Source organism: Lepisma saccharinum, chromosome 2 (assembly GCF_977018435.1).
Source record: "Lepisma saccharinum chromosome 2, izLepSacc3.1, whole genome shotgun sequence".
Lineage (NCBI taxonomy): Eukaryota > Metazoa > Arthropoda > Insecta > Zygentoma > Lepismatidae > Lepisma > Lepisma saccharinum.
In genome coordinates this window covers 108,938,032-108,951,281 of record NC_139230.1, presented here as the reverse complement: position 1 = coordinate 108,951,281, position 13,250 = coordinate 108,938,032, and the positions used below count along the sequence as shown (strand labels likewise).

The 13,250-nt window shown below is 37.0% G+C and overlaps 1 protein-coding gene across 1 annotated transcript in view; it reads left to right on the top strand.

The window, feature by feature from the left end:
• The window catches only part of LOC145983594 (KICSTOR complex protein SZT2-like), a 605,385-nt gene that overhangs the window by 391,723 nt on the left and 200,412 nt on the right, over nucleotides 1-13,250 (top strand). The window contains exon 24 of the mRNA XM_083116658.1: nucleotides 5,589-5,767. Within this exon, the coding sequence (XP_082972784.1) occupies nucleotides 5,589-5,767 (179 nt within the window). The remainder of the gene's footprint in view (nucleotides 1-5,588; nucleotides 5,768-13,250) is intronic.

Here is a 13,250-nt window from a genome sequence, read left to right as displayed (position 1 = left end):
TACGCCTCTCCACACTCTCACACGTCTCGAATCAGGCCTCAGACAAAGCCTACATTTATCTGTAAAGAGTACACAAGACCAATCTGCAGGCCCCCAATGCACATGTTCGCGTGCCCACACCAAACAATCACGCTGTTGGTTTGCACTTAGAGGTTGCCAATGCATGGGTCTTCGGCAACATAAGCCTCTTGCTCGCAGTCTATTGCGAACAGTCTGGGTCGAAACACGTACGCCTGAGGCTTGTTGGAGGTCATTTCGCAACTCATTTGCGGTCCTGGTATTGTGCCGCAGGGCTGTGATTCCTAGCAAACGGTCCTGGGCTGGTGTTGTTACCCGTGGTCGACCTGAACGGTGGCGATCTGCTACTGTCCCACTGTCTGTGTACCTTCTCCATGTTCTGCTGACATCGCTCTGTGCGATTCCCATCGTCGCGGCTACCGCCCGCTGTGACATCCCACTCTGCACGAAGGCGATAACCCTTGCCCAATCGAACTGCGATATTGTACGCCTGGGCATGTCTTCAACGCACCTTCACTACTTGAGTCTCTCTACGTAAGTGGGAGATATAGCCTTGACCATTACCACCCACAATACTGAGATGTTCGAACACACAAATATGCTCAGCTGGTCGTGGCTGTCGTCTGAAGAGTGAGTTATGCGGGGTTGAATGGGTATCTTGCACAGCACAGTGTGCTTTCTCACAGCTGGCCCAGTGGGACATGTTGCGATTGTTCTTTCTATCATTTCTTGGGTAATGCAAAACTTTTTGTGAGCAGTTTATTTAATGAATAACTTGTTTGAAGCACACACTCTGTCGATTTCCCTCCCTCTAAGCCCATAATGTGTTTTCAAGCTCTAAACAAAGCAAAATGTCTGGCACCACTGTTGCCTGCTCAGTCCAAAGTGCAAACTTTTGATCCATGTGGTCTTGCTTATTTTTGGTACTGTCTAGCATTCACGCATTACGAAGTAATGATTCAGCATGCAAATTGGCACCACTGACTATGCTTCTGTTTTTAAAGAATATTTTCAGCATATGAGATGGCGGATTGTACTCGGAGCATGTTTTTCCTCTCCGCAAACTCTGTTATTGTTCTTCTGGTGTTATGTTATATTTGTGTGTTTCAACATCGTATTTGTGGAGAACATCTTCCTAGTGTGTCAGTGTTGAGTATTGACTCTAAGTTTGATGGATGGAACCTGGGAAATAGGAGCTTTTTATTTCCTGCAGCTGGATGTGTACCTGGAGACTCTGCAGCCATGTCGCGGTCACCGACCCAAGGGGAGCAACCACGAGGTAAGCAAACCGTCGCCTGGCACTTTTCACCTGCTGTGCCTCGTGCTCATGTGCGGTGACATCCACCTGAACCCCGGCCCCTCAAATCAAAATGAAACTGCTTTTTCTGTATATTATCAGAATATACAAAGCATAAAAAACAAGCTCTCCGATTGTGCTATAAACCTCAGTGAATTCATACAATATGACTGTTTAGTTTTTACCGAGACCTGGCTGAATGATACTGTGAGTGACGCTGAACTTCCGTTTGCCAAGAACTTTAATATTTTTAGAAATGACTGCCTAAATCAACGTGGGGGTGGTGTCATGATTTGTTTAAACACGAAATGGAACTGTAAACTACGTGGTGATCTAAGTCGAGCCTGTGAAATAATTTGGGTGGAAGTTAATATTCTGAAAGGTAAAAAACTTCTTCTTGGTGCCTACTACTGCCCGCAAAAAAACTCACCCCTGCATATCCTTGAAGCTTGCAGGGATTCGGTGTTGGCAGCCATGAAGTGTGGAAATGTCCTGTTGTGTGGCGACTTCAATCTTTCAATTGACTGGGAAACTCCAACCACCGGAAGTGCAAATTGCTCAAATGACAAATGGTTTATCGACACTTTCATACACGGCATTGGTTTGAAGCAACATAACATGCACAAAACACGAGGTGAAAGTTATTTGGACTATGTGCTGGCAACACTGTGCGAAATGGAGATAACTCCACAAAGGAACTTGCTACCCTCAGACCATGACACTCTAGATGTCGCTGTGCACCTCCCGTCCGCTGAGAAGGTGAAGATCCTCCAACCCCAGAATGGACCGCGCCGCCTGTGGCGAAAAGCCCCCTGGAATGAAATTTGCAGAGCACTAGATGCCTACCCCTGGTTTCTGCTGGAACAGGAAGAGATCAACGACGCCGTGGAGATGTTTGTGGAAGTTCTGCATGCTGCAATAAATGACTTTGTTCTCACTAAGAAAGTGCGCTCTGCGAAATACCCGGTTTGGTTTGATAGTGAACTAATTGATATTTTGAAAAACAAGAAACAACAGGCTTGGAGCTTGTGGAAACAGTGCCCTAATGAACACACTTATAAAACATTCTGTGATATTCAGAGGCATTCAAAAATCTACTCAAAAATAAGTATATTGTTATGTAAATAACTTAACATCAGAGGGTTTGAGTGATCCAAAGAAGGTCTTTTCGTTAGTTAATTCAAGAAAGCAAAACCCGCGTGTGCCGATGGAAATTGTGCATAATTCTACCACCGCTGTAGGAGATGTGTTTTTTCATGAAAATTTCTCCTCAGAGACAATTTCTGAACCTCTTCCTAATGTCAAGTCTGTCAGTTCACACACTCTCTATTCGATTAAAACCTCCCTTGAAGAAGTAAAATCTATCCTCTCCTCTTTGCCGTTTCACCGGTCATTAGCCCCTGATGGAATTCCGACAATTTTTCTTCGTAAAAGTGCTGACTCCTTGGCTCACCCTCTGTGCCTCTTACTTAATAAGTGTTTTTCTACAGATGAGTTTCCCGGCTTGTTCAAACGTGCCAATATTGTACCTATCTACAAATCTGGAGACAAAAATTCCACAAATTCGTACAGACCGATCTCTCTTTTGTCACCTCTCTCCATTGTCTGTGAGAAAATAATTAAAGACAGGTTGCTAATGTTTACATCTCCCCTTATAAATACTGCTCAGCATGGTTTCCTTCCAGGCAGCTCTTGCTTGACCAATCTATCAGTATTACTTTCACATGCTACTCAGTCTATCTCAAATAATTCCCAGATTGACGTTATATATTTGGACATTTCAAAAGCTTTCGATAAAATAAATCATGATCTCCTTCTTTATAAATTACAATCCAGATTTAACATCCATGGGAAATTTCTATCCTTACTACAAGACTATCTGAGTGCATGAGAGCAGTGTGTTATCCTTCCTGCCACCTCTTCCAGCTTTCTTCCTGTTTTGTCTGGAGTTCCCCAAGGGAGCGTCTTAGGCCCACTTTTGTTTCTTCTTTACATGGATGATCTCCCCGACAGACTGTCCTCTCTCCCTATAAATATACTTCTGTTTGCCGATGACTTACAGAACTACTTGTGTGGTGTCGCCAGTGGAAACTTAAATTGAATCCTAAAAAATGCTCCTGCCTCACCATTTCCCTAAGAAGGAACAAACTCGATTCTGCTTACTATCTTAAAAACAATCCCATCAAAAAAGTTTCCTCTCAAAAAGATCTCGGAGTTATCATCGACAAAAAACTAAACTTTAATGAGCACATTACGAACACTACTAAAAGAGCAATACGTCTTCTCGGTCTTCTGTACAGGTTCACTGAAATCCAAAACAAATCATCAATCAGCATATTTTACAAATCCCTTATCTCCCCCATTCTTGAATACTGCTCTCCTTTCTGGACCATGGCTTCAAAAACAAATCTTTCCCGGATTGATTCTGTTCTCAACTTTTTCCTCGCCATTGCTTGCCACAGAATACCTTCTCTGAGGCACCTTCATATTATGTCTGTCTTCAATATCCAACCACCACACACTCATCGCGAATTAGCAGACATGATATTCTTGCACAAAATCATGAATGGTAAAATTAAATCCGAATTTCTGCTCAACAAATTTCATCTACGTGTTCCCACACGGCCAACCTGCAATGTTAAGCTATTTCACAATCCCACCACAAGGCTCTCCCTTCTACAGTGGTCGCTTTTCTACAGGCTTCCTCACTCATATAATAACCTGCCTCCAAATGTGGACATATTCTTGCCAGAACAAAGTTTTAGAAAATTGTTAACGATATATGTATAATTTTGATTTGTTTTCAGTGCCATCTCGTACTCTATTTTGTTGTTGTTGTTATTGTTGTTATCCTGCTGTTACTGTTTCAGTGTAAAATGGTCATTCAGTACTGTATCTGAAACTTTAGGTAAAATAAATAAATAAAATAAATATTCACAGATAAGAGGTGTGGTTTTGTCTGTGGATAATATGAAAAAGATTGTGCATTTATTATATCGATAAGTAGCTTTTGCTAATAGCACAAGTATTAGTTTTACAGTAACGAGTGGATAATTTTGAAAATGATGAATAGAAATGAAAATTTGGTTAGAAAATTAATATTTGACTGTTTGGATGGATGGAAGATCAATTAAAATTTGTCACATTCCTTTGAAGTTTTGTTTTTAACAATTGTTCTTTATTAGTATTTTTCAGGATCTTTGAACCATTTTTAGTTTTTTTTGGAACCTACTTCATGATTTTTTTAGTCTAATTTAATATTTTTAGAACCTCTTTTAGGATTTTAGAACTTATTTTAGGATTTTTAAGACCTATTTTAGGATTTTTAGAGCCTATTTTAGGAACCTAAAAGTACTTATTTTAGAACCTAAAATCCGATATCTAGTGATGTGTCAGTCTAAAGGAAAACTCACCAAAATTCATATATTACTTTATAAATACTATTTTGGATCTCCTTTAGTTACTTGAGCGGCCTCCCCAATGGCGCAGTGGTAGCGTTGTTGCCTTGTAATCAAGGGGTCCCGGTTCTATACCCGGTGGAGGCACAAGGGGTTCGGATCCCACTTTAAACTGTAGGTTCTGTCCCGATTAGCCTTACTGTGCATAAAGTGGACTTAAAACAACAAATCAATCAATCAATCAAGTTACTTGAGCAACAGTGAGGTGATAGTCGAATTCATGCTATACTTACTCCATCATATCCATTGTCACTGACTCCACTGCAGTAACTGCAATTTTTCAATTTATCCAGAGATGTTGTCAGTGTTGGTATGCACACAACAGTGTTTGTAAAGTTACTTTTCAAAAGTACCTGAGTTACAGTTAATTGGTTCAAAAAGTAACTGAGTGGAGTGTCAGTTACTCATTTTAAAAGGTAACTAAATTACAGTTACATTCTGCTGGGAATTTTCCTGCAAACATACTAGACACAATCAGTGATCATAAATTGTAATAAAATAAACATATGTAGATTTACATGTATTTTATTTATGTTTCTGGTACATATATTTGTGGTCTTCATATATTTATATTATCACAGCAAATAAGACTGATAGAACAGGGAGTTAGTTTTGCTTGAGTGATCTTTGATTTTATTGTACTCTCTATATATCATTAATAATACTGGAATTATACTTATTATTAATATTGTTACTCTTAATTTAAATATTTATATTGAAAAATATAAATATCTTTAAAAAATACGCAGTGTATGTATAAAGAAAAGGTTTTATGTGAAGTTTACAAAAAATAATGCCAAGAATTTTTATTTCAGATAAGCAGAGTTTGAAGCAGCACTGCAAGTTGTTAAGTTTGTCATATTTCAAGTGCTTCGTTTTTACATTGTACAAATCTTTGCAACTTAATTATTTTCTTCATTCATCTGATGTTCAGTCTGCTGTTGATGAGTGTGAAGAATTCTTCAGAGAAATTGATATTACTCGTTACATTCAGGTGAGCGTTAATGTACTTACATTATTTTATAACATGATTGCTTAATTTGATAGGTAAATTGTGTGTAAAAAAAAATTTCGAAATGTTCCAACATTCCTTAGTCAAATAGAAGTATGAACTAAAACCAATTTTCATTAATTCTATACTATGTCCTCTTATTGAATGTTCCAGATAAAGTACAACTTCAACAAGAATTTAATACACTGAATTTTGATCAGTGCTTTGAACTTTTAAGGGATCTTTTCTAGATAGGTGGTTCCCAACTGCAGACCCCTGAATGTCAAAACCAAGCTACAGACTATTATGCCTTTATCCTTGAACAGTCATGGTCACCATTTCCACAACTTAAATGTAATTTTTTTAAATGTATTTTTCTTGCACTTAAATCTGTTTACCACCAACTTTATACCACCTATCCAGACAATACTTGAATAACATGGTAGTTTCAAATGATTGGATTTGTTTACATTTCCAATGAATAAGATAGACTTTTTAATATCTCAATATTAAGTACCTTTAGAAAACTAACTTAATTCCGTTGTCGACATTTATCAGGCAATAAAATTATCATTCCTGCCATACAATAATGGAAGCAGCAGTTAGCCATAGGACCAGTAAATAGGTGTATTGGTACCTTTCAAGTAGATATGAATCCTGTTGTTTCATACTGATGACATGGAGAATTGACCATAAAGGTAACAGTGTGCAGTGATATTCCTTTATTTATTTCATTTTCTGACTTGTTATTTTTATGCACCTTTCAGTTGTTTTGAAATTGTGCAATTGAAATAGTGCCCAATCCCATGCAAAGCTTATTATGGGAACGGACATTCAATAATGCACAAGTCTACCAGTTACAGGCTACAAATGTCCTACTTTCATGTGTTACATATTCCTAAGCCACACTCACTCTGAAAAACAGTTCTGGCTTAACGTGAACTAGTAATGGGGAAAAAAAAATTGTGAGAAATCAGTTCAAGCCAAATTAAACACTAGTAACATTAGAAACCTTCTTATGTCACATGTTGGCAACGTTCTTGTTAAAAACCACACAAAACAAATCAATAGTAAACTATTAAAGTGTCTTTTATGCTGTTTATTTGTTTTGTGTGCAGGTATTGCAACTGAAACTGAACTGAAATAAGAAAAAAAAACTGATTTAAACGTACTTTCAGTCTTCCTGAACCTGAACTAAAATGTCAGAGGCAAGTTTCTGTCTCTCGTAACTGAGCACGGAGTTTTGGTTCAATTTTGGTTCAGACTGGATTTGAGTTCTACATAATTTCAGTTTCGGTACCCAAGAACTGGTTTACTGCGAGGCACATTAACAGTTCACTGAAATAAAATATTTGAGAGGAAGTTTCAGTTTGGAAGTACCGAAATGTTTAAGTTCAGGTTATAGTTTGTCTTCGTGTAATTTAACACAGCACATTTAGTTAGGGTTTGATCGGTGTGGAACAGGATGTGAACCAGTTCAAGAAATCAGTTTTCCTGCATTACAAGGTTGACCGTTTACCTACCTCCTCCACACGATCACTGTTTTGTTTCATGATCTGCTGCTTGTAGTTTACTGATGTCAGTGCTATCGGCTAGCGGATTGGTGTTGTGCTGCTTGCAAGAGGGAAGGTGGAGGAAACTGCAATGGAATGTCTGCGATTGCAAGCAAGGTTCGCTGTGTGGCAATGTGTATTACACCCTGTCATGATCTCTCATCCTCAAAGGGAAATCGTTGCATTTTCAATCAGACCCAGTGTTGCCAATTGTATTTGAATTATGGTATACCAACTCTAGCTAGGGTATTCATTTTCAAATTTATGCATGCTGTTCCATTCTTTCTGTCATAACAAGAAGCATTTTAAAAAGATGTGTTCTATTACATAGATATATCCATATTGTGCATGTCTGTGAGCTGTGACATATGAGAATTCAAAGATTTGAAAAAAATGATAATGAATGGAAAATCATTTTGAACCACACTCGGTTAATCTAAATTACAAGATGTCCAGAATTATTGCAAACAATATACAAGAACAAGTACTCCTTATTGTTAGTTCCATGTATCAAAAACATTGGAAATCATGGAAGGCTTATGGTAGAAATAATTAAACGAAGGGAATCATTTCGAGTTTTCATGGGGTCCCGGGTTCGATACGGGGTGGAGGCACATAGTGATTCCGATCTCACTTTAAACTGTAGGTCCAGTCCCAATTAGCTTTTCTGTGCATAAAGTGGACTTCAAACACCAACTCAATCAATCAATCAATCAATCATTCATTCTGAGTTTTCATTTAAACCTCTTCAAGAAGAGAATGAAAAAGTACAGAAAGGAAAATTACAAAAAAAATATATTTAAAACAAAACCAAGTATTTCGTTTATGCATGTAATTGTAATAAATATTGATCAATTGTCAGTTTATCTAATTACAAGTCTAAATTTCACTTTTCCTGTTTATATTTGAATTTTTGTTTAAAGTCTACTTTATGCACAAATAGACTAATCAGGACTACACCTACAGTTTTAAGTGATATACAAACCATTGTGCAATGAGCCTCAACCAGGTATGAAACCTGTGACCCTTTGATTACAAGTTGGCAACCTTACCACTACACTATCAGGGAGGCCATATTCTCGAAGCACGTATATTTCAGCTTTCTACTTCTCAAATAAGTTAGTCATAACAACCATACCATTTTACTTTTTTAACATTTCACAATTTGGTTATATTTTTGATACCTAAACACTACACTGTTTTCAGTTTTCTTGATTCAGGAAGTTACTGTATTCACTGTATTCGTGTTTTTTTCCAAATTGCTCCAATTTTCTTATAACGATCACATAACCATAAGTAAGCAGCATACTCATTTCCAGGTTTCTGCTTCAAAAATTTAAATGTTAAATATGACAACCCAGCATGTCTGTATTTTTTTAGCTTCGCTGTTTCGCTTTTTTTGTCTCCGATGGGGAGTGGATACCACAGCTTGCTACAATGTTAGGGGTTCTGGGTTCGAATCCTTGATTCGGCATTGATATTCTTTGTAAGTGTTTTTTCATCATATCATTATGCATCCTCATCATCACGATTAGTCAAAAGTGTCAGAAAAGTGACACAAAATAACAACAATCAATTAATCAAATCAATGAATCTTTTTCGCCGTAGCATAAATAACCATTAGATACACATTTTACTTCATAGCTTTAAAAATATAAAAATAATATGATAACCCTTTATTTCATACAATTTAAAATTTCCAAAATCTGCTGTATTCAAAGTAGGACCTAGGCCTACAACCAGCATACTGCTTTTCAAATTTTACCATCAAAAATTAAAACAAGATGCAGCATACAGATTTTCAACTTATTAGTTAAAGAAAATATAAGGTTAGTTATGACAACCCAGCTTTTCCAATTATTAAAAACTTTCCTATTTGGCTGTCACGGTAGCATAAATAACCAGCATTCCGATCTTCAACTTTCTACCTCCAAAAATTGAAAGGTTAAAATTAACAATCAGCATTTCCAATTACTTTAAACTCTCCCCTTTAACTATATTGAATGTAGCACATATAATCAGCATGTTGATTTTGAAGTTTGTTTTGAAAATTAAAAGAATAAAAATAAATGTGGCAACCATGGCACCAGCTAGTGTTTTGAATGAAACGACTTGGTATTTTGTTCTCTGTACACTTTTAAGAATCACTTTTCCTCTGCGTGCATCACAGCTTTCTGGCATTCCGAAGGTCGAACCGATTCTGTGCAGTAGTTTGATCAATTTCAGTCCCTCGAACCATTATTCCGGACCAAAACTCGCCTCCTCTGTGGCATGGACTGTAATCTCAAACTGATATGTCAAACTGATTTCCCAGAAACTGGTTTCTGAAGTGGTGCAAACCAGAATGCTTTTGCATGAGGAGCTTCAAGTTTTGGTTCGCCTGGGCCGGAGTAGAAACTGACAGCGTCAATTCGAGTTTGAATCCGAATTACATGTCTGATTTCGGTCTGCAGTGCCGAACTAGAACTGGTATTGCGAGGAGTGAAACAGTCCAACCCGAACCAGAACTCGAACTGAAATGAATTTCAGTTGCGATCCTTGTTTGTGTGGTTTTTAACCAGAAATATACAAAGTTGTAGTGTGATCAATGAGTGAATAAAGAATAGATGAATATGTTCTTGTAGTTTACGTTGTTTAGATCCTGGGTTTTAGTGAGCCGTGGTGGTCTAATGAGTAGGGCATCTGACTACCACGTGGGAGACCAGGGTTCAATTCCCAGGGTGGGTGATCTAAGGTTATAATTTTTCCAGCCTTTAGCGACTCTGGGGCTCACCCAGTCTCAAATCAATGGATACATGGGTGCAACCCTGAGGTGTAAAGGCAGCCGAAGCATGGTGCTGATAACATAACCTCCAAAATGGGCGAGATCGAGAATGTATGAGTCCCTACCCCTACATCCCCTAAATGTGCCTTCATGCAGTGACAGCTCATGGTGAACCAAAGTGGAGGGGCAACAGGTCACAAATTTGCTCTACTAGTAATGTGAGTTTAAATTACAAATTTCGTGTACCAGCCAACGTGATAAGAAATTGATATATGGGTGTTTACTGAATATCATGTTTTACACCTATTATAAGAAATTTGATAAATCATTTAAGGCCGTACTAAAGGCAATTTTGTGGTGATTTTTCGAAAACGGATGGCAGCACCATTTGCCATGGCAACCGAGGGCCATGTTGCCAGATAAATACAGGTTGGTCGATTAGGGTACTTGATGTCAGGTGACGCCATATTGGTTAGAGGTGAGTTAGTGGATTAAAGAAAATTGTAAATCAAGGAAATTGATAATCGTCAGATTTTAGTTATATGTTTTTATTAGAGAAATAAGCAATATATCATCAGTGGAAGGTAGTAGTAGTTGAAATACTAATATAAAATCCATTCTTTTATATTAAGTATTTATTTTAATATTCAGAAAGCAGAGAAGAAAATACAATAATAAGTTTAGTTAATTCAAACACGAAACGGGCCAAGTGGGGACAGTAATTGAAATAATTAAAAACATTTTGTGAATTCGTTTGAAACAAATGCTGCGTTGACTGTACACTTCATTTTGTATGACAATGCTTTCTACCTTTGATCGGATACTTTATACTCTGTCCCGACTATCTCTGCTGCAACAAGGCTGCACATAGCAGAGAAGGTGGAAAGGGAAGGGGGGGGGGAAGAATCGAGTGGGCAGAGCGAAGCAGTACTCAATGCTGCGAAAGCTGGTAACTTCAACCGCTATCCCGCATTCCCTCTCACGTGTTCATTGGTACTCGTTGAGCCGTCTCGCGTCACTACTTGACTTTTTCGTTTGCTTGCTCCAGCGAAATTGTTTCTTGTGTATGGAGTGACCATTCAAAATATTCTTGGGTAGAATGCAACGCAACCCCCCCCCTCCCCCTGACAAAAATTCGTGGTTCTGCCTCTGCCTCCACCATGTATCGAACAACCTGTTGAGTACAAGGCGACGACGTTACCACTACGCCATCGGGGAGGCCTTTACTTGAAAACCGGGAATAAAGGTAAACAAGCAGCACAGTGATTATTTGTTCGTTTCATACTACTTAAGTACAATTTTACATACGTTGCCTCCGCACAATGCCCAAAGTCCTGTTTCACAGTTCTTCACGAATTATACTGGTTTGTTCTGCAGCTGTCTTTGGAAGTAACAGTAACATTTTCGAGTAACATTTTCGAGTAACAGTAACTATAAACTACTTACTTTATGAAATTAGTACCTGAAATTCAGTTATTATTCCACCTAACTAGTAACTAAATTGAAAGTTAGTTGTACACTCCTGTTCACATAAAGTGTCACTATTTATAGGGTCGAACAGTTGAACTATGTTCCACTTGATCTGAACAGAAGGGTACAATTACTATTTTTTTGCATAGAAAGGAATTTACTTTTGTTTCATTTTTACAATTTGTTGAATCATATGCTCGCCTGATGAATTAGTGATTATTGAAATTGTGAGACAACGAGAACAATCTTATCTATTCCAAGCGTATTTTAATTAGAATAATTTCGACATAAGGCTATATAATCTTCAACAATCCTCATTGGTATACCACAGTTTAACAGTGAATAATATATTGTTTGTGCAACAAAAATACAATAAAATACTATTATTTCATCTTTAAGTAAAAGATGTGGATTTTATTGCTTCTGTATTTACATATAAAATATATTAACTTAGTTATAATTATATGGTTGATTGATTTAGTTTATTTTCCTACACTTTTCTGCCATTTTTGTCTAATCGCAAAGATGAGAACGCGTGATAATATGATGAAATTTATGAAGGATCTTATACAAAGAATACCCATGCCGGGATTCGAACCAGAGACTCCTAACTTCATAACACACTGTTCTAACCACTCCAACATGGAGACCAGCAGTTATAATTATATATGAAACTAATGCTAAGTTGTTGGTAGTCATCTGCGATGAAATGAATAGCACACTTGCATTTTATGTTCTGAACCACGTCTTACGAGATATAACTAATCTAGAATAAAGTATTTGTAAAAGTAATTAATAGTAACTAAATTAGATACGTTTTCAAGCAACAGTAATTATAACCTAATTAATTTCTCAAGTGATTAGCTTTTGAAAAGTAACTTTCCAAACAGAGTTCAGCATTACTCAGATAAGAATTGTGAGAGAAGTTATATAAGATACAATATGGTAATAATTACTACTAGAATAAAATTCAAATCATTCAAAAATCATTGCATGAAGGGACTACTAAAACTATATATTTGGGATATACGTATAAATTCACATTAACATTTTTGTTTCAATGTAAATTCATTCTCCTTCTTTCTCATCCTGCAAAACATTATGTCGTTCTCTCATAGATATGTATGTTTCTTCCTGTCTTGGAATCATCATCCCATTCAGAGAGCAATGAATATCCTAAGATTTTGGGCAAAAATTGCTGACTACTTGTAACCAGATATTAAGAAGTCTTGCAACATCATTTCTTGAGTATATTTTGGACTCTTGATTTCTTATAAACCATCACCATTCAACCATGTATCTGCAAATTGTGTACAGTTCAAAGAATCCACACAGACGATTTTGATTCCATAGAAGCATATCCACAAAGTTCCATGCTATTGGGTTGCCATTGTTAGTCAAATCTGTTTTCCTTTTTACAAATTTCAACATATTCTTAGAAGACACGTCAAGTAGATTCTCAAATGTTCATCTGCAAAAGGAACAAATAAAAATTTTGTTAATATGGTGTATGACACTATGAACTGAACAAGGATGGAAAAAAAAACATTTACATTACATTCTTACAACCTCTTACAAGTTGAGTTAAAATAAAAACAACTTAGAGATGTTGTGTAATTGGATTTGAATATAATGGATCTAAACTGTCCCATAATGGTTAACGAAGTAGTCCTGTTATAACAAAATCATTAAAGGTTTG